Source organism: Hippocampus bargibanti, linkage group LG01 (genome assembly GCF_051943395.1).
Source record: "Hippocampus bargibanti isolate YZ-2025 linkage group LG01, ASM5194339v1, whole genome shotgun sequence".
Taxonomy (NCBI): Eukaryota; Metazoa; Chordata; class Actinopteri; order Syngnathiformes; family Syngnathidae; genus Hippocampus; species Hippocampus bargibanti.
In genome coordinates, this window is record NC_142734.1 from 13,869,510 (window position 1) to 13,891,308 (window position 21,799).

Here is a 21,799-nt window from a genome sequence, read left to right on the forward strand (position 1 = left end):
GCTCTTAACATGGCAAACATGGCAGGGTACTTTGTAAAAGTTCAGATTGGCATGCATTGAAGAGGGCAAACTCATAATTTGTACAACATGGTTGAAGTATATCCTGATGATGGAATTTCTTTGCATATTTTGAATTTCCAACTATTAGAGGAAAAGACTATGAAATACAATATAAAACACCACAATTAATTTTACCAGTTGTGTTTTTTACACAAGAATATTTGACACATAAAAGTATTAATAAATGTAATAACTTTATACCAATGCAAAACCTGGGTGCAGTGCATGAATACTTTTGCCACCTGTTAGAAGTGCACGTAAGAAATGCACGTGTAAATGGCGAATGAAAAGTGTAAACGTCCTATAGCAGATGGTTTGGCGCTCAGTGGTGGGGCGGGCGCACTTCCTTTCAGTATGCATTCAACACCCATGCGGGATCTCGCCCTTCTCTGCCGTCGACATTCGATGTTGCAACTCTGCCGCACTGCAATGCAACATTAGCAGAAACTCTTAATTTCGCAGTTATTTTGGCGGGGAGACCTGCTGCAACTTTCTCCTTCTTTCTCGCACCGCTTTATTGCAACATGCCGAACATCGTCCTGTTCAGCGGGAGCTCTCACCACGACCTGTCCCAGAAAGTGGCCGATCGGTTGGGACTGGATCTGGGCAAAGTGATAACCAAGAAGTTCAGCAACCAGGAGACGTGGTCAGTATGTTCATGGTCTCTATGACAACGTGATGTGGTGTGGTTATAGCGGCCTCGATTTTCCATCTCGGAATGTTAGCTCGAAGCTAACAATAGTTTACTCGTCTCTACACGTGATGAGCTAGCCTAATATGTAAACACACCAGGCTAAAAACTACGGTCAAGCCAGCCTCCACTCGCAAAATCCAAGTCAAATGAGCCGCCACTATGATTGACAACACTGTGCATTACGGTAGTCTGCGCCAAGTGAGCGGCGTGGGCCATCTTCAAAACAAAAGCGACACAACGAATAAGTGCCCGGCATGGGTCTGGACGTAAATGATGAAAAAAATATGTTAAAAAGGCGGTTTCTTGGCTCTCGGGTAAGGATTACCTTCACCTAGGAAGAATAAGAACTCTCAGAACAGTGCCAAGAAGTGTTCTCAAGTGGAGATAGTTGTCATAGTTGAGTGCATGCTGACATGTTATTTTTTTTGCCAATTTTAAAAACATCTAAAATTTAGATGTTTACATTCTAAATGGAAAAGAAACGAAAACATTTATATTTGGTTTTTTTCAATTGACAAACAATATCAATATGTTGTTAATTTTCGGAGGCCTTTTATTCCAAAATAAAATATCAGGTCTGTATCGGAGTGGTCTGGTTGGATAGCTGGGGTGCTGTCGTTTTCCCCAGTGTTGATTTTGTCCTGGGATAACAAAGAATTTCCCATTTAGAAGTTTTTAAAAATTGATGAAAAATGACATCATCATGCACTCAACTATGATGGTGTGAATTGTTCTTTGAATTGAAAGTGTCCTTGGGGGCTTTGACAGTCGCTTGAGAGTTTTGGAATGCCCTTATAAATAACAATAATAATAATAATAATAAATATTATTGTTATGATGATGATTGTTGTTGTTGTTGTTATTATTATGACAACTACGTTTTCTGTCTCCAACTTGAGAACACGTCTTGGTACTGTTCTGAGAGTTCTTATTCTTCCTGTGTGAACGTGATCCTTACCTGACATCAAAGAACCAGTTGTTTTCCATATTTTTTATTTATTTTCTTCCAAACCACTGCCGGGCATGCAATCGCTGTGTCGCTTTTATTTTGAAGGTGGCTCACGCCGCTTGCTCGCGGCCGACTACCGTAATGCAGTGTTGTTAATCGAAGTGGCGGCTCACTTGACTTCGATTTTGCTAAAAAGCTAACGTAAATACACCCATTATCGGACACGACATTTCCTTTTCGTTCGCTCAGGCAAATTACTCCACCAACATTACTTTTAAATCCCACCTTCCTGGTATGCGTTAAATACACCCCTGTGGTTATGTTTGATAAAGTAACACCCAGCGTGCATGTACTTGATAAACTGTAGCGGTTTGTCGTTCCAATATGGAGGCACAAATGTTGGGCCGAAATCGTCGCCAAATTGAATTAACTCTCGGCATACTGTTGCGAAATAACCTTTAGTACGACCGTTTTTGGTTTGTCGTGTTTTGTTATATTTTCTTTTATTCAAAAGTGTACCGTCAGCCAGTTTGACCACATTGTACTGGGGTGGAAAGTATTTATTCTCGCGCCACATAAGAGTAGCTAGCTAGTCGTTGGCTACAGTAAATGTAACCCAAAATAAAACTTTTGACTAATCGCATTAAATAGTGTCAGTTTGATTTTCACATTGGGTAACAACAGCTAGTTGGATTAATTCAGATCCAATCGATATTTATTTGTTATTTTTTCATGACTTTAAAAGCAGGCAAAGTGCGCCGAAATGCATGCCATGAACACAACATGAAAATAAGAACAAAAAACTAATATGAAACGAAAAAAATGTTTGAATACAGAAAATTAAAATACAATCAAAATCAATAACATTAAAAATAATGACACTGATTGAGATTAAATTGTGTCAGATGTGTCAAGTGATTTGAAAACGTGTTGAACTCATTTCATAATTTTGGACAGTAAAAGTAGTAAAAGTTCAGTCACAAGACTTGAGTGTCAGTCGAACCGAAACAAAAAATAAAATAAAAGACTCAATCGGCACCCGAGAAAAACATTAAAAATGGAACACCGTACTAAGATTGCACCAGTACAGCTCATCTGTCTGTACCGAGACTTTAAAATGCTCTGATAATATGTCACAGTTCCCACTGAAACTACAAAATTACAAATGGTTAATATCATTACACTCTTCATTAAAAAAAAAAAAAACCTGCGGCTCAACTTTGTTAAAACAGATTCCAAAGTCGATGTGATAATTTATCACTTAGGTTGTTCTTAACAGCTTAGTTTTACCTCTTTTGTTACAGACTGCATTTTTGTTTCTGACAGGATGTTAAAACGTCACAAATTAAAACCTGCTACTCAATTAACTATTATATTGCCGTCAATTAAGATATTTTACTGTGGTTACCAGTCTTTACATTGTGAAATCATCTGTGGAAATTGAAAAGGACGGTTTTCACAAAGTAAAGAGTAAAAAAATGAACCACTTATAAAATTCAATTTGCGGAGGCTGTTAGTAACAGGTATACACGGTAGAAAATTTGAAGGCTACAGATGAGGTTTCCAGATATGGCTGTTTCAAAATGGCTTTTCAGAGTGTGATGCCAAAAAAAGTTGACCATTTTGTGTTTGGGAGCCTTTGGATTGGATTGGATTGGATTGGATATGCCTTTATTAGTCTCACAGTGGAGACTAATAAAGACTGAGTGAGTGAGTTGCTTGTTCTGTAGCCACAAAGGCACATAAGTCTTCTTGTTCCGGTGCCAAGCCCGGATAAATACAGAGGGTTCTGTCAGGAAGGGCATCCGACGTAAAAGCTTGGCCAAAACAAACATGCGGATCAAACCTCTAAAGATGGAGGACACTGATTTGCTGTGGCGACCCCTTGATGGGAAAAGCCGAAAGGAAAAGAAGAGAAAGTAACATCTGACTTACGACCAGCTCCACTTACGACCAGCCATACTTAAAACGACCTCCAGACCCAATTTTTAATTTTTTTATTCTACGCCAGGGGTCGGGAACCTATGGCTCGCGAGCCATATATGGCTCTTTTGATGATTGCATATGGCTCGCCGATAAATATTACATATTATAATACATATCGTCGTTTTTTTCGTCGTTCATTTCCCGTTGGGGCTGCAGTTGGCGGAAAGCACAATTTTGATTGGATGACACTGACCTAGAATGGCCGAAAGCGCCATGTTGATTGGATGATAGTGGCCATCATGTTGAAACAGGTAAACGCCCAACTAGTGCACTTCACGCCCAACTAGTGCACTTCAGCGTGAAAGCACCGGAGCATTAGAGGAGAGAAAATGTTCTGATTCTAATTTGCAATGAAACAATACCATCGATGAAACAGTCGAATGTCAGTGACATTTTAACAAGCCCCATGTTAACGTAGTAGATTGCAGATAGCAAGTGTGGAAGCTTATGAGCCGTGTGCAGGCTAGCTAGCAGTAACTTCGCCTCTGGACCAGCAAATTGAATTTCATTCCGATCGTTTTCCTGGATTTTTACCAGACACGAGGAACGGAAAACCATCCATGTTAACGGTGAGTACTATCACAAAGTTATTTTAAATAATACATCCTGATATTTTGTTGAAAAGTGGCCGCGCGCACGCGAGCGTATGTATGTGCGCGCGCGCGTGCGTGTGGCTCTCGCTGAAAAACATTTCTAAATATTTTACTTTTATGGCTCTCTTAGTCAAAAAGGTTCCCGACCCCTGTTCTACGCCTAGCACCGCAACGCGCTAGCAGTTGCGAGTACTACAATTTTGGCCAGCCAGCCGGCATCTCACTCTCACAAAGCAATGGGCTGTGTGATGGCACCAGAGGGGGGGAATTTGCGAGTCATTTAGCCTCAGAGTCTATTCAACATTTTGAATGGATTTCGACTTACAACCATTTTACTTACGACCGTTTGGTTGGAACGGAACTCGGTCGTAAGTCGAATGTTACCTGTACATATTTTAGAAGCTTTGGCTTCTTAGCAGCGCCCGCCTCCAAAAAAAAGCAAAGCTAATAATATTGTTTCGCCTGACATTTTTCAGGAAAGTATTGTTCTAAAAACTGTTGTGACAGGCCTAGGTAAGTGACCTTTGTCCACAAGCTATGAAGTCAAAATAGCTGCGGGTGGAAAGATCTCCTCTTCTTTTCCTTTCGGCTTTTCCCTTCAAGGGGTCGCCACAGCGAATCAGTAACCTCCATCTTCAGAGGTATAGGTATAATTGACAATTTTGGATTGAATTGGATTTATTATTTATTATTCTCTCAGGGGAGAAATTTACATTTCACAGCAGTAAAGTGATGAAAGGAAGAGGAAAGGAAAGAAGTAAAACCTTTGAATGAACTTCAAGCATCAATACTTTAAGATACCAGTAAATTAGCAGTTTTGTGTAATTGTCATTTTAATAAAACACATGTTATGATGAACCGATTGTTAGCTAATCATCTAACAGTCAATATCAGCCAAAAAGACGGGTGGCAATTTAGTTTGAAAAAAATATATATAAAACTGTGGTGTTGGATGACATGAGGTAGAAAATTTAGGATGCACCACTTCTGTGCTTTTGCGCCCAATACAAACGTTTGATGGACTCATTCAAAAAGACAGTCCATATCCTTGTGAAAGATTTTCTGAAAAAATACGTCTCAAGTAAAATACAGAAAGCCTTCTTAACTACATTGACAAAATATTTGTACTTTATGTCCCACAATAAAACAACAAATGGGATATCCTGAGGTCAAATTTGGGAACTGGTGATAATATTTATAATTCCACGGTTGTCAACTTGGGAACTCAGCTGTTTGGATGATAGGCATCTAAAAACAATGTGTTTTCTCACTCCCCTCAAACTAAAAGGAGGTGAGAAATTTGCGAACTTTACACTTTCTCTCACAGCTCCCACACAAGCTTTCACCAGCTGACCTTAACCGGTCAAGGTCTGCACTACAATAACAACGATGATGACTTAGTGTGACAGCATGATTTGGCTTTGCTGCAGTTTCAAAGTTGCACATAGATTTAATCAGATCGTGGTCATGAACATGAAACAAACCATTTGTGTGTGGATTTTGTGGAAACTGATCAATTTCAGCATGTGAGCGTGAAAATTATCCTGTGTCAGTGATCACATGGATGAAGCTATGTTGGACTGAGTCCCATATTCCAAACAGGAATGTTTCACACTCATGCCTGCTGCCTGGACTTGTTTAAATACTGTACTGTACCTCCCGCTTCTTTTGTCTCCCTCTCTGCAGCGCAAGCAGGTGTCACGGGACATAATACAAATGATGATTAATGGTGCAGTTTGAATGCGGTGGAAAGTCTAAGGACAAGTGCAATGTTTTTGTACAAAGTGACCTTGTGTAATTTCTAATCTCTATTAACGCATTGTATGAAGTCTAGCTAGCCTTTTTTAAAGAGGAAGTGTGGGGGCAAAGAAAAACAATTTATTGCCATTTTCCTCTTCTGTTGAACCAACAGTGTGGAGATTGGGGAGAGTGTGCGCGGCGAGGACGTGTACATCGTGCAGAGCGGGTGTGGCGAGATTAACGACAACCTCATGGAGCTTTTAATTATGATCAACGCCTGCAAAATCGCCTCGTCATCCCGCGTCACCGCAGTCATCCCCTGCTTCCCTTATGCCCGACAGGACAAAAAGGACAAGGTAGTTGGAGGTTTTCATTGGGATCGTTTTTCTCCCTCAGTGCATAATTTATGACTCGGGACAAAAAAATTTGGGAATCACTGTTTAACTCATTCGCTGCCATTCCCGAATTTATTTGGGTTTTGTTTTTTTTCTTGCGGGGGTGCCGATAAAGCTCTGGTCAGACCTCTGGCAATTTTTTTTCCACGAGGGGGCAGCATTTACCTTTTTTGTTGTGTGTTGCATGTTAGTGCTTTGTTAAAGCTGTTGTTAACGCGCAACATAAATCTATTTGTATGTATTGTATTGTGTACAGTTGCCCCCATTTCAAGCTCATATCACTCCAGACCCATATAATTTAGGAATTAACTCTTTTTTTCTGATAAAAGAAGAGAGTCTAAGGTTTCTCGCGCTGCATTGAGTGTTGATGTAGTCCTAAAACTCAATATTCTGTGGGTCCTGCAATTTGAGTGACAATCGCCTTCGTCTGGCAGTGAATGAATTAATCTCATGGTCAGTAAACAACTGGATTTTTAGTGGTTTTAGAGTAGGGCTGAATAGTAATTCGAATTAAAATTAACATTGCAATGAGAATACTTTTCAAAATCATTCAGCTCTACCTCAGAATGAGCCTTTGTGAGCTGACAGCTAAATATCACCCGCATCCACTTCAGTGTTTCGGCAACAAAACCCACAGTTTACGTTTAAAAGAGAGGTAAAAGTTAAACGTGCAGCATGCATATACGCTATATCTCTGAATCACTGGCTGCACTATAATCACGTCTTTGAAGTGTGTGTTGTCCCCTCTTCCCACCCCCTAACACATACACACATCGTGACTTGTGTTGTGACTGTGCCGCATGCTATTTACAGAGCCGAGCGCCCATATCGGCCAAGCTGGTGGCAAACATGTTGTCCGTGGCTGGTGCTGACCACATTATCACAATGGATCTTCACGCCTCCCAAATCCAGGTGGGTGCACGTACCTTATACCCGCATGTTTGATGTTGAATCAAAAATGGTTATACAATGGTGTCATTTGCCAAATAGTGAACAATTCTTAACCCTCCCCCCCAAATAAAAACATCACACTGTTTATTTCCACTCAACAAAAACAATTACAAGGCTCAATAGCACTGACAATATGTTGTAGAGGTATAGCCCCTTTAAGCAGCGTATTTAAAATTAACAGTGCAGCAAAACATGTAGACAACCAATTTATTGCTATGCAAATCGTGTTCTCTACATCCCCCGAAGAAGCACACATATTAGTGCCGTCCTGGTGAGCTGGAATGGATTGAGAGCCTTGCGGAACAGTACAAATGCCTGTTTTAACTTCTCCAAGGTGGCCAAAGCAGCAAAATGGCCGTTAATTAATACATTATGCCGAAAAATTATTTAGTTTAATTATATGTCCAGATGCACATTGTTATGGAGTGCTATTTCCCTCTTTCAAATAAACATCTTTTTTTTTTTCATTTATTTCAATAGGATCAGATTATTTGCAAAACAGTCTTGTGAGTAACAAGCAGTCACCAAACGAATTGAACTCAGGGATGCCTTCTGTTTTTTTATTTTTTATTTTTGGTAAGGTCACATTTTACAACAAACAACAAAAAGTAACTGTAGTTGGGCATATGTTCTTCAGGAACAGGTGATTTTTTGTAATTAGAAAATTGCAGCCTTCAAATGACATCAATACTCTGTTTTTCCCCAAAGGGCTTTTTCGACATTGCTGTGGACAATCTATATGCAGAGCCGGCTGTCCTGCAGTGGATACGCGAAAATATCCCAGAGTGGAAAAACTGCATCATTGTGTCTCCTGACGCTGGGGGTGCGAAACGGTAAGATTCTTCACGATGACAAACCTCTGAGGTCAAATTGTCTTATAGCAATGTTTCCCAAATCCCAACCTTAAAGGACAACCGACATTTTTTTGTTTCCTGACATCAGAAAAACGTTTTATAGCATCTAAAATACCCAAAACACACAGGCTGATATTTTTTGTCAAATGCAAAACACCAATACAAATGAGTTAGCGTCCCAAAACTACTTCAAAATGACCTCAGAGATGGTGAGTTTCAGAAGGTCCCGCCCCCTTGTTCGTGACGTCACACCAGGAGTCTTGCCTTGCTCTAGAATCAAAACAATGGCTTCAGATTCGGAGAAGATGCTTTCTTGTTACTTATCCAGTTATGAATATGATTCAAATAGTTCTGAAGAGGAAAGCATAAATGTTTGCAATCGATTAAAGAAGTCCTCCCGTATCAATTCGAGCCGTCCGGACTCCAATGTAGCGTCCCAGAAAATGCACAAGATGCGCCCAAGCTCCGTTGGAAATGGGCTGATTTGTCTGCTGGGAATTTGTGTCAACTAGTATGAAATAGAAGTCTTAGTGCAACACACAATGATTCACCATCGCGTTATTTTTGTTTTTTCCTTCTAATTTCGCCATCAACACAAAGTTTTCAGACCAAACAAAGTACCCAAAATGCATTGTGTGTCGCTTTCTCGGTCAGGGGCGTTCCAGACGTGACGTCACGTCAGGCATCGTCATTAACTCGAAAACAAGACTTTCTGAATATTCCGCGCGAGTCTTAAAACATAAAATATAGATATATGCGGTGGAATCTTTGTAAAATACGCTCAGTAGAAGTCATTTGAAGCCATTTTACAAATTATGGACACAACTTGTCCGGAGGCGTCGGTTGTCCTTTAATTGAAAATGAACAATTGAAGAAAATGGGGAATTCTCATGTATGTATTTGTTTTTTTGCGTCACTGTACACACAAATAAAAATGTAATCATGTTTTTGCCCAAATAGACTTAGTGCAGAATCTGGGCCAATTTTGCCGAACACCGTCGGGTTCTCCAAACTTTTCCCATGGGGTGTGCACATAAAAATCAAATGGCCCCTGAGAGTCTTCACATTGAATTGCTTTTGATTTACCATGCACAGTGCGAATTATCTTTATTCTTTGGGGCGTTGTCAAGACAAATATTGTCACTGTTTTAAATGTAGTTTAGTGGTCGAGGTCGTTAATTGTAGTGATGGGGAAGTTCTTTTTTACGCTTTTACTCCTTTAGATGGTGCTCTTCAAAGATAAAGACTTGGATTGGATTGGATATGCCTTTATTAGTCTCACAGTGGAGAAATTTACATTTCACAGCAGCAAAGTGATGAAAGGAATGAAAGTAGAAAAACGAAATACATGAGCTGCTGGAAAGGCAGCCACTCTCGCGGCGCCGTCTTGAAGTCAAAAGAACAAAAAAAAAACTAAATAACAAATAATATGACAGCATAGAGACAATATGACAAAACAAAGACACAGAGAGACATTCATTCTTCAGGACTTGCTGTACCCTCTTTGTGATGACATGAAGCATTTCCAGATGAAAGAGGAGAGGATCAAAGTGTCTTTCCACCAGTGGATCAGGGACATCATGGTGGAACTTCTCATCTCATTTTTCCGTACCGCTTATTCCTCATTAGGGTCGCGGGGGTTGCTGGAGCCTATCTCAGCTGTCTTTGGGCACGAGGCGGGAGACACCCTGAATTGGTTGCCAGCCAATCGCAGGGCACACAAAGACATACAACAGTCACTCTCACACTCACACCGAGGGACAATTTGGAGTGGTCAATCTGCCTGCCATGCATGTTTTTGGAGTGTGGGACTTGTGCAATAGAAATGTATTATTTTCTTTATCTATATTCCAAGAGTGCAATCTAGAGGAGTTAAAATGATCACAAGTGCTTCATGAAGCTTGATTTGCCCCCACAGGTGTGTTGCATCCCCATGTCAATGTAAACATCAAACAGTGTGCCGCATGACCGGTCTTGAGACGTGACTCTCGCTATGTTTGTGCAGCGTGACCTCCATTGCGGATCGACTGAACGTCGACTTCGCCCTCATCCACAAAGAGCGAAAGAAAGCAAATGAAGTGGACCGCATGGTGCTCGTAGGGGACGTCAAGGACCGCGTCGCCATACTGGTGGACGACATGGCTGACACCTGTGGAACCATCTGCCATGCTGCTGACAAGTCGGTATAGCACATGTGCAGTTTATTCTTTGAGTGTCCGTTTGTTTTAACATTCACTCTCCCGCGCTTCAGGTTGATAGATGCCGGCGCCATTAAAGTCTACGCCATCCTCACTCATGGCATTTTCTCGGGTCCCGCCATTTCGCGCATCAACAATGCTCCATTTGAGGCGGTGGTGGTGACCAACACGATCCCCCAGGAGGAGAAGATGAAGGCGTGTCCAAAAATTCAGGTCTCCTACAACATTCACCAACGCATGAGTGCTCACATTTTGAGCTGTGTATAAAGAAAGGCCTTGGAAAGTGATTTGTAGCCCTGTGCAAATTCAACAGTACAGAGCTTGACTTTAGTTTTAAAATGATTTATCTTGGTGCAGTTTTTTTAATATGACAGAAACATGGCGAGCAGGTTTGTGTAGACTTTTTTATAACCACTGTAGGTGCTAAATTGTAACTGGGCAATGCTCTCTAAGCATTCGGCCATCAATCATTTGGGCTGGGCAGGCTGCAAAGGAAATATTGCAATTGTTTGTGATTGTAATGTCATCATTTATCCACAATTTTATCTTAAAAAATGCCTCCCACATTTAATTCGACGCTAATAAGGCAGCAAAATTATTTCATAATATTGTGGGGCAATTACTGTATTTTCTGGTGTATAAGACGCACCGGAGTATAAGGCACACGCCCAATGAATGGTGTATTTTCACAAATTTTCTATATACAGTTTAAACATACCCGCCAACTTCTGAAACCAAAAAAGTCTAATAATACACCAGGGTACAAGGGCCACAGGTCGGTCCAGGTCGACGTCTGGTCAGGAATCTCACAGCTGGCACTGTGCCGATCGTCTGTTCTAAAGTTAGATATCATCCTTAGTAATCTCGGGTTTTGGATGAACGTTGGGTATTTACTATGTTGACAATTTTTAACTTATTGTTTTTATTAGAAATCGTAATTTTCATTAATAAACCCTAACCTGGAATGGGATAATGAAAACCATACCAATTATGGCAAAACCGGAGTAGTTCGCAGATATGTATCAGGCGCACCTTAAATGAATGAAAAAGTTTTTGAAATAGAATATAGAAAGATATAACATGTTTCTAAATATAAAGCACACCACATTATAAGGCACTACAGTTGAGGGTATCGTTACGCACTACTTCGGCGGGGGGGCGTGCCTGCTGACATTAGACATTGTGGCTCAATATTACTTCAGATATAAAATGCACCTGCATATAAGGCGCAGTCATTTTTGGAAGAAAATAAAGGCTTTTGGGTGCGCCTTATTCACCGGAAAATACAGGTGTATTGTGTGACCCAACCAAAGTTAAAGAACGCCATGTTGAGGCGTTTTCATTCCAATAGACTGACTGACGTGTTCCAAGTTCACTTTGTGAATGTGGTGCTGGCTTCAATTGTCACTTTTGTCTCACAGGATTGTCAGACAGTTGTACCAGTCATTTGACATCATCGTGAATTGCACTACAGTATATTGTTGTCCAGCAATGATAACTGTATATTGCAGTGTTTGGTTACGATAAAAAATACAAAATGACAAAAAAAATGACTGCATGCTTTTTGGGAGCTACTCAGCAGAGCAAAAATATCCACACATTGCAAAGACTCAATTTGCACCAACAACCCAGGCAAAATTTAGCCCCTCTTGAACACACAAAGGTTATGTTTAGTTGTTTCACTTCACCATAGTTTCTGGACACCATTTACGAAGTTCCCTTTTGGCATTTGGTGCCATCTTATGATACCTCAGTCCTTTGGAAAGCATAAAAACTTTTCAAATTGGCCTTTCACTGTATGTGTTTTAACTCATTCACTGCCAGACGTGCAAAAATGTGTCCACTCCAGTGCCAGGGTTTTTGTCATTTTCACTCAAATTCCAGACCCCACAGAATATTGAGTATTAGGACTACATAAACATTCAGTAGAGCGTTAGAAACCTTACACTCTCTTTCATCAGAACAAAAAAGCTAATTCCTAAGTTATATGGGTCTGGAGTTATCTGAGCTTGAAATGGGGGCGGTTGTACAAAATACAATACGATACATACGTATTGATGTATATGGTGCTTTAACAACAGATGAAGCTGTAACAAAGCACTAACATGGACAAAAGGCAAATGCCAGAGGTCCGACCAGCAATTTATCAGCATCCCCGCAAGAAACACCAAAACCCGATCAAATTCGGGAATGGCGCTTCACGTTAAACTTTTCAATTCACGATTAAATTCGGGAATGGCAGCGAATGAGTCAAGGAATAAATGATGTAGGATTTCCCTTTAATTGCAATGAGTAGCTATACAATGTTACCCCAATATTTTGATTGGTGGGTGGGTCATATAGCTCGATTTCTTTTAATTGAATTTTATTCCAATTTTTAAAAAATAACATGCATCATAGATACAATCGTTATCTTCTGATAATTACATTCTTATTCTTGGTTTTCAAATATAACATGTATTTACATCGCGTCTCTCCTACGTTGTAGGTCATTGACATCTCCATGATCCTGGCAGAGGCCATCAGGAGAACCCACAATGGTGAATCTGTATCCTACCTCTTCAGCCACGTCCCCTTGTAATGGAGCGTGAGAAGGGGTCCCCTTCTCCCCTTTTGTCTTCTCCATCTACCACGGCAACTCTCACCCAAAAGCTCATCAGCGCCGGTTGTTTTGGTCTTGCGTGCACATCATCTTTGAATCTTCCCATCCAAGAGATGGAGAAAGCCCTCACCCCTCACTTTAGCTCGCAAATGGACCTATCATGTCCTGTCCTTAACTTTAACTGAAGCATTCCACTTCCACTTATTTACTAAAAATGAATTTTTAACAGAAGAGTTTGGTAACACAAATCTTGGCCATTGGGTATTCACATCAGCTCTTGCTGAAAATGACACAGTTACATTCTGACAACCCACAAAATGTATTAAAATGTTCAAAAAAAGGTCAATGGATCTGTATCATCAATCCAGTGGTGGCTTGAAACGTGATTCAAGCCATGACACGGGAATTTTGTACCTCCAATGGGTCGTCTTTGTTTTTTTTATGTATTGTAAGTCAAGCAGCATATTTTGACAATAAAACTTTGGCAATCGCTTTCCTAACATGTTCTTGTCCGCCTTTCCGAATCTCACCACGAGAGGACGTCTCATACACGTGAATGACTCGTCCCTTCAAACTCTAACGAGAGGTAACATTTGTATCAAATAACAGCGTAAATTTGCTTAACGAAAGGTGCAAAACAAACAAACATGAAATATTTGTACGCGGATCCTTTATTTTCTCAATTTTCAACGATAGCACCAATGAACTCGAACGTGCAGTTTTAGTGTCTTGCCAGGAGGGGGAGCCATGCAGGACTTTCTTCTTGTGATGTCACCATCATTAGCATATTTGTGAGTATATGTGAGCTTGCGTCCGGCCGTGTCTCGCCTTTTTCTGTTGCAACGCGCTTGAGCAGAACCTCAATACAACTCGTCCACGACAGACGACTCATCGGTAAGCTCCATCACCCTTCCTTCCAGTATTTCTCTCCCTCGTGTCTCCATTGGGTTTTACATTGCATTAGTGTTGCATTGATGATGTCGTTCCGCCAGTGGAAACATGGAATCACACCATGCCGTTGTTTTAAGAGGAGCAGCTAATGATTTGATCCAAGCGAGCGCGCGCGCCCTTTGTCCGACCAACCCACCCATGTGGAGTGTATTTCCCTTTGTTAAACCATCCATTAGCCCACTGTTACTAGCCACGGGCGTTCACGGAGGTAATCGACTGGCATCAAATGTATTGCACACGACGATTGATTTGAGCTGGAATGACCAACTGGACCTGGGCGGTGGTTCCCTTACATTGAGCTGTGGTGGTGGGTTGGTGAAGGTGCTCCAACGTGGATTTGGCCATGATCAGGAACAAAAGTACATCATATTTCTACAATGGCCGGTCAAGACCTCTTGGAATTTTTCATTTGTCATCGTCTGCGTCTCCTTTGTTTTCCTTCTGGGAGCCTGCAAGGCGGTCTGCTATTGTTATGTAAATTAGTGGACTTGGTTGTCAAGTCCCCGTGCGGGATGACTGCGTTTTGATGCCTGCCAGTCAAATCACGACAGCCACGGCTGGCGAACAAAGAACGAAGGGGTAGGAGCTGGCAAGCAGCGAAAGTAACCAGCGAAATTACATTTGGCCAACGCCCAGACCTCGTCGTCAGGAGGGGTTCTCAGGACCCCCCCCCCCTCCTTTCACATCGAGACTTCCAGGAATTATTCAAACCACTATTCTCCCAATTACTACAGGGAACAAATATAGTCCTCTTTTTTATCGAATAAGGACTTTTGTGATCTTGCAGACCCGCAAAGATGAGTGACAAACCTGACATCTCAGAGGTGACCAGCTTTGATAAGAACAAGCTGAAGAAGACAGAGACCAAGGAGAAGAACATTCTGCCAACAAAAGAAAGTAAGACAGCCCTAGGATCTACATTCATATCTATTATCTATCTACATTCCTATCTATTTATCTATCTATCTAGATTCTAATGTGTGGTGCAAATTTTCTCCCTCCTTGCAGCCATCGAACAAGAGAAGGCAGCGACGACGTCGTGAAGCCCCACGTCATGCCCAGAGTCCCTCTCCCATCCCCCGACATGCCCCCCCCCCCACTCCTTCCCTTCTTTCTCCCTTCCTTCCGCATTGCCTTGTTTTCATCAGTCACATCTTCTAGCTGTATAACTTTGTAACCGAAATGACAAAACCACAATGATAAAATAACAAAGCCGCCCACGTGGACGGGACGACACACATCTTGGAAATGGAGAGGAGTGGGAGAGTGGAGGAGGAACAAGAGGAGGTAGTAGAGCATCCTGGACGTGTTTGAATGGTCACTGTAGCTCTCGAGCAGAGAGGTTATAAGGGTGAGGAAGCGTCTGCATCCCAAGAAGTGCGTCACTGTCCCTCGTGGTCACTACCCCAATTTCCCACGATGCTGCTTTTTGCGCCAAAGCCTCGGCGTCTAGCTTTTCCGCGGTTGTTGTTGTGTCGTCCTTCTAATTTTGTGGAAATGCACAAATTTCTTTGTACGCTTTTAGTGACGACCACCCCACAAAAATGACACTGTTTTATGTATGTTTTTATTTCTTTTGTATGCACAGTGGATGACAAACAACGGATTTCAAACAAATTCTGGAAACAAATGGACCTTCTTTGTGTTTCAAATGTCAGTCGTTTCCTCAAAGTGATTCATGATTTTATGTCAGCATAAAAAAAATCAACCGAGGGAGTCCATGTGCTTTAAGAGCCATTATTGATTTTTTTTTGTAAAGTACAAGCAGTCACATTACTCCGCCACAATCCATTGCAAGGAATGGAAAAACCACAAAATGTAATAAAAAATATTTGTTACTAAGATGTGTAATGTGAAGTGTTTATGAGCTACACGGCACAACGCGATCCTTTTGTTCTCATTAGCAGCCCTCAGTGAGGCCTTCGGCTGGTTTGCAGGCAGGGTTCATATGCAAGCATCCACGTTCACAAAACCTGGGCTTCATCTTTCATACCAACAATGATTTTGCTGCACAGTTATTTAAAATGTTATCATTGGCCACCTGTTTTTCTCAGAGGCTCATTCTTTAGTCTTCAAAAATAGTCTGATTGTTGTGTATCTGCATATGATATATCCGGCCTTCCTGCATGAGCTTGTCCTGTTTATGCTTCCCACATTCCAAAAACATCCTCAGCGTGAGTCCCTGCAGTGGCTTATGAGACAGCGTGACCCACAGTACAAGGTGTAGCCTCAGCAGGAGATTTGCTCCGCCTCCTAAACTGCCTTTGTCCAGAATTAGCCACTACTGACAAAGCCTTAATGTCATTAGCATGGTGTGGGCAGACAATCTTGTATATTAGCCAAACCTGCTCATCACTGCACCCCGTCGTTTGGGGGCTCAGGGCATGGCGGCAATGTTGGGAAAGCGTCACCCGAGGTGAACGCAAACACTGTTAAACTAGCGAGGTTTCCTTGGTCTGCTGTCGTCCTCCATGTGAGTGTAAGTGGATTGGTGTTAAATCAGTTTCTCTTAATAAGGTATTAATCTGCATTTAGGGGGCGGTGGTGAGTGGGGGGCCAGGCCAAGCTTGTGTTCAGATTAACGCCTTCCATTTTGCATGTATCGCTAGCTTCATAGGTCTCAGGTCCCTTTGCTCCATGTTTCTCAAAGTCGAGTTTTGCAAGCCATAAGCGTGGTAGTCCGTGAAATCATTTGCGGTGAATCATGTGGAATCAATCTTGAAAAAACAGTATGTGTACTTTTGTGAGCTAATAAATCAAACAAACTCAATCACTTATTTCTGTGAGCTTTGAATCAGTAGTAGATGGAGTAAGTGTTTTTTTTTAAATAAAAAAACACCGACAAAGGACCTTTCAGAGATCGTCAGTGTGACTGACCAGATGTCAGTTTTATTTGGATTGGATTCGCCTTTATTAGTCTCGCAGTGGAGAAATGTACATTTGACAGCGGCAAAGTGATGAAGTCCGAAAAGGAAAGGAAGAAGTAGAAAAACAAAATACAGGAGATGCTGTAAAGGCAGCCACTGTTGCGACGCCATCTTGAAATGAAAACAACCAAAAAATAAATAAACTTAAAAAAAACTTTTGTTGTATAAAGAAGTTCGAGATAAAACGGGAGGAGTTCAAAGCGTCTTTTTCACCAGTGGATCAGGAACGTCATGGTGAAATGTGAACGTCTGCTACAAGCTAAGTTTTGAAAGCAAACACAAAGCTGTAGCATCCATTGACCAAAGGAGACTGTCTCACATCTCCTGTCCCACATAAATCTGTTTCAATTCCAAGTCGTGAGAGTTCCATATACGCATCAGCACTCTGCGCTGACGCTCCTTTACTGTCATCGCGGGCTCCTGAAGCCATGCATCCATCCAGGCGCAGACTGTGCAACAGCACCGACCTTTCCGCCGAACAAAGTGGGGCTGTGAAAATGCTGCCCATTTCAAAAAAAAGCACAATAGCCCCAACGCTGTCCAGCGATGACAGTCTAATGGCGCCAATATTCTTCAGAAAATTACAGAAGTTTTGAATAAATTATACTTGACAGAGGATTTGAATGCCAAGCACTTTTCATGTCTATCAGAAGTTTGAGTACCCCCCTCATACAGCAACACAAATCACGTGAGCAACAAGCCTTTTGGGGGGTTGCACTGCCTGGTAACCCATGGCAACAGCTGTTGCTGAGTCACGTCTTTGTCTCCCTGGCAAGATAGTCCAGCTGCCGCTGTCGTGGTCCAAATACTCGGGAGATTACAAATGCACCGCATGTGGCTCAGTTGTCTGGGTGCAGTGACTTCCTTGGTATTGATGACATATTATATTCCCACCATCTGTTTTTATGTTTATTCCGTTTGCACTTGGGCGGTTGTCACATGTGATGATGTTTGAGGTTAAATCTGCATCGTCATGTTCATGCTCAGAGCAGCCCAAGCATCGCCCAAAAAATGTCCATTGCAGTCACTGAAGACTCCGCATTATCGAGTGATCTTTGGGGTTTTTCACAGTCGATAACGTCTCGATCACTTGCGGGCGGGAGGAGACATACACTGATTCTGCTGTCCATCACCATGGCAACCGCCGCCCCCTCCAGTAGCAGCATTTCGCCCAGCCAATGAATCAGCATGCGCCTGCGACCCACCAGCAAAATGCCAACCGTACAGCTGCAGAAATGTGTTTTGTTTGCGCCACGATGGAAGTTTCCTGATGGAATTCAGTTTCCTGCTGGCTCGGGCAGATAAAATGACAAATTCTAAACTAACACCAGTGAGCAAACTTGCTGTCAAAAATGTCAGAGAGGACAACTCCCGCGATCAAAGCTGTCATGTGTATACAATTACTAGTAACCAAAGCTGCTTTGCTAATGTTGTATTTTACAGTCAGTTCCTGGACAGACTCTCCTAAAATTGCCTCTGCGGGATTCACAATTACATTACACAGTGCAGACAGGCAAACGCTTGTTCAACTGACCTCTAATTGCACAATTATATTGATTCTTAAAACACTCTGCCAACTTGTGAAGTGTACTGCTCCTCTTTTGCTGCCGTATTATGTTTTCATGTTATTAGATTTATATATGATTGTCAACTGCTCCAGTGGATCTACATGGCACCGTCTTTATGGTTTCTACCATGGTATCGAAAGTGTATTTAGTTGAACGTGACCTCAATGAAGGCTCAGGTACCACCAAATGAAGGGGCCTCCCACTGGATTTAAGCCAAGAGCAGTTCTATATGATCAAAAGCCTTTTTGCGTATGTTCCTTGATCAAAAGGAGAAGTAGAGCTGGACTTCCTTTGCACATTCTTAACAATGTTTCAGATTTAGTTGTACTTTTGCAAATGTTTCTCTTCTTAGTAAATAAAGGTCCAGAATTACAACAAAAGTGTTTTTTTTTTGTTGTATTTTTGAATGTTACAGCGACTCCTATTTAACCAAGTACATATGCTGTTTCCATGACAACAAATGGACAAGTTTACCATGGTAACCACAGTGAAATGATACACAGCATTTGGTGCATGTTCATTCATGTAATCATCCATTTTCTGATCCGCCGATCCTCAAAAAGGTCGCGGGTGTGCTGGTGACGATCCCAGCTGAGGTAGGGCGGAAGGCAAGGACACCCTGGACAGGTTGCCAGCCAATCGCAGTGTGTTGTGTGAATTTGTACGAAAAGAAAGCCAAAGTGACATTTTTATAGCCCCACATCTTCCAGGTCAAGTTATTTATTCATTCCAATAAATCAGTGTTATGGTACTTGTGAGTGTGTGACTCACAGGAGTCGACGGTATCACCTAAATAATAAAGATAACCAGATGAAAAGGTTTCTTCAGCCGTCATCTGTACTTCTTTGAGAGCCTTCACAGACGTAAAGATAACCAGACTGAAATGTAAGTGTCAAGTTCACATGGCTGCGGATGCACTTGAGTATTAATAATGAATGACTCCAAATTGCTGCTATGCTTTACGGGCAACTCCAGATTTTAGGATCTGTTTTTGGAAAATGTACGCTTACTGTTTTAGGGTTTAAAGTTTTGTCTCTTTTTGGCCAAATTTGTTCATGGGGGGGATCAAAAGTGATGTTGCTCACTTGCAGTGATGGGCCTTCTCTGCTGGCCTAAAAATATATGATGACAGACTCATGTGAATTATATTTTGTCCTTGAATTCTTATTAAATAACTCCAAATTATCTTTTAGCTTCCTTTCATTGCTTTTCACCTATTGTGCTGCTTCCAGATGTGTGTTTTTGTATTTAAGCATTTAACATTTCAGCCATCATTTGTTACCAGGGTAGGCTTGGACGCCTTCACAATCAGTTCGGCAGGCTCTGGAGCATAAAAATCAATGGCGATGAAACTGTGGCTTTAACCAATCAGAGTTCGAGTTGGCAACCCAAGGCCTGTTCGAAGGTGCTGATAACGTCCGAGTTTTTGCAAATTATTATTGGCTAATCACATGATTGGCTAGTCACTAGCCGCTAGTGATAAGCGCATACTGGCCAGAGCTAGTACACTGTATCTCTAGTGAGCTGCATAAGCAAATATATTTTTGTTGTTTGTTTATTTAATAGCGTTTTTGTCAACCCACAATGGCTGAAGGAGGAGAAGAAATGGATTTGGTTGCATATATCCTGTTAAAACCATTTTTAAGACGGACTTTTCAAGAATAGATGGACATCATTAAGTTTGGACAGCTCTGAAGTTAGCAAAAATAGCTAATACAATTGCAATTTTATGAGGTTATCATGAAGCCACACTTTCATAGTAAACATTCAAACAGTTTAATGACAGTATTTCATAAGTTTCTTCTTGTAGTAATAGCACACTACACTTGCAGCTGATTGATTCAGACGTAGCACTACTGAAGGCCTAGGAGTGATATGTACGGCCCGCCACTGCTCACATGTTATAACCTAAAGTTTGGATGAATGAATCAAGAAGCTTTTGAGGCAGCGGGCAGTGGAAAAGAGTCAAAATGTGAAGAGGTCACTACAACCTTACGACTTGAAGCATTTACGCGTTGTTTGCTTTATGATAAATTCATCACTAGTCACAAGTCGGGACAAAGACTGAAACGGTTTCAATTCACTGTCACTTGGTGAAAAGAGCTTCACATTCCTGAATGCCCCGCTGTCTTTGCAACTGAAGACAGACGGTCTCTGTGTCTTTTTGTACACTGAGCCCCCCTCCTCCGGTCCCCACCTTATATAAAGGGTTCAGGCAGACGTGTGCCGGCATTCCCTCGCCGCCCCTCCATCTGCAGCATCGCAATTCAAATTGGACTGAAGGAGAGGTCGGCCACCGACACGGCATCTTTGTCTGGAAATCTGGCAAAGGAGTTCCCCCACGCCACAATTGTTCCTGGGCACCATTTTGTGCCCCAGCACAGGCACGGCGCCAAGATGGCTGTTGCGACAAGAATGAATGGAATGAGTGTGCACACTGCGCAGGCCGATTCATGGCTGTCGTTTTCTGAGTATTTTGATTGTGGTTCAGTTCCAGATGGAGTGAAGGATGTTCTCCAACAGGTGAACCTGTTCCACGTTTCCCCATCAAGTATTGAAGGACTGCCATGTGCGCAAAGCTCTGTCGGATTATTGACCTTGCTCATTGTGGTGCTTCAACTGTTGTATTTTAGACCACTTGATACCTCTCAGAGTCGCTCTCATTCTGTCCTACAACTTTGTATTCCCACTACCGTATTTCCTTTTTAGATATTTTGATTTTTGGATTCACATTATTGGAATTGTGATATTTTGTTAGCGTATATGCCATGTTCTCTTCTACCTTGCCTTTGCAAGCACCTTTTGTTTTATGCTTTCTGACACGACTTGTACAAAGTAGACATAAGCAAACAAACAAAAGTCCACATTTATGTTCTTTTGCTCTGCACAAACATTTAGCTAAATGTCAATCAAACATTATTACTTGTCCTACAGCAATCGTTCGTACCACTTGAAATGTAGCAAATCATGATGTGAATGAGTAATACAAGCCTTGGGAAGAAAAGCTCTGTTTATGTTGGCAGGGGGTAAACTGATGCCACTTTCTTATGCAACACATCAACATTCGGGATGTTGCTCGGACTTTGCTGTATGTAAGGAAAAAAACATTGCCAGATGCTCTGGCCAGTGCTTTATTGGCACCCAAAAAAGAAAAAAAACTGGAACGCATTTGGGAACGGCACAGTATGTCATATTTTCAATCCCCAAAGAAATTCGGGAATGGCAGTGAATGAGTTAAAAAAAGACTGAATTAAACCACAATACAGAAAATCAACAGACATTCCAGATTGATATGACCATTAATTGGCCCAGTTGTTGGTAATATGGCAGA

The 21,799-nt window shown here is 41.6% G+C and overlaps 2 protein-coding genes across 2 annotated transcripts; both read left to right on the plus strand.

Annotated features, from left to right (window-relative positions):
* Window positions 1-396: 396 nt before the first annotated feature.
* Window positions 397-13,522, plus strand: LOC148903215 (ribose-phosphate pyrophosphokinase 2). The gene is made up of 7 exons (XM_088997950.1): window positions 397-706; window positions 6,195-6,378; window positions 7,231-7,329; window positions 8,077-8,201; window positions 10,228-10,401; window positions 10,474-10,633; window positions 12,909-13,522. Exons 1-7 carry the CDS (start codon window positions 585-587, stop codon window positions 12,999-13,001), a joined length of 957 nt encoding a protein of 318 aa, XP_088854076.1. The 5' UTR covers window positions 397-584; the 3' UTR covers window positions 13,002-13,522.
* Window positions 13,523-13,810: 288 nt separating this feature from the next.
* LOC148903216 (thymosin beta-12) lies at window positions 13,811-15,815 on the plus strand. The gene is made up of 3 exons (XM_088998005.1): window positions 13,811-13,916; window positions 14,761-14,870; window positions 14,982-15,815. Exons 2-3 carry the CDS (start codon window positions 14,771-14,773, stop codon window positions 15,014-15,016), a joined length of 135 nt encoding a protein of 44 aa, XP_088854131.1. The 5' UTR covers window positions 13,811-13,916; window positions 14,761-14,770; the 3' UTR covers window positions 15,017-15,815.
* The last annotated feature ends 5,984 nt before the right edge of the window (window positions 15,816-21,799 follow it).

What these genes read in the sequence shown, in the direction of transcription:
- LOC148903216 (XM_088998005.1), top strand. Translation starts at nt 14,771, where the DNA reads ATGAGTGACAAACCTGACATCTCAGAGGTGACCAGCTTTGATAAGAAC. An exon ending in CATTCTGCCAACAAAAGAAA is followed by an intron (nt 14,871 to 14,981) that starts GTAAGACAGCCC and finishes CCCTCCTTGCAG; the next exon opens with CCATCGAACAAGAGAAGGCA.
- LOC148903215 (XM_088997950.1), top strand. Translation starts at nt 585, where the DNA reads ATGCCGAACATCGTCCTGTTCAGCGGGAGCTCTCACCACGACCTGTCC. An exon ending in TTCAGCAACCAGGAGACGTG is followed by an intron (nt 707 to 6,194) that starts GTCAGTATGTTC and finishes TTGAACCAACAG; the next exon opens with TGTGGAGATTGGGGAGAGTG. An exon ending in GACAGGACAAAAAGGACAAG is followed by an intron (nt 6,379 to 7,230) that starts GTAGTTGGAGGT and finishes TGCTATTTACAG; the next exon opens with AGCCGAGCGCCCATATCGGC.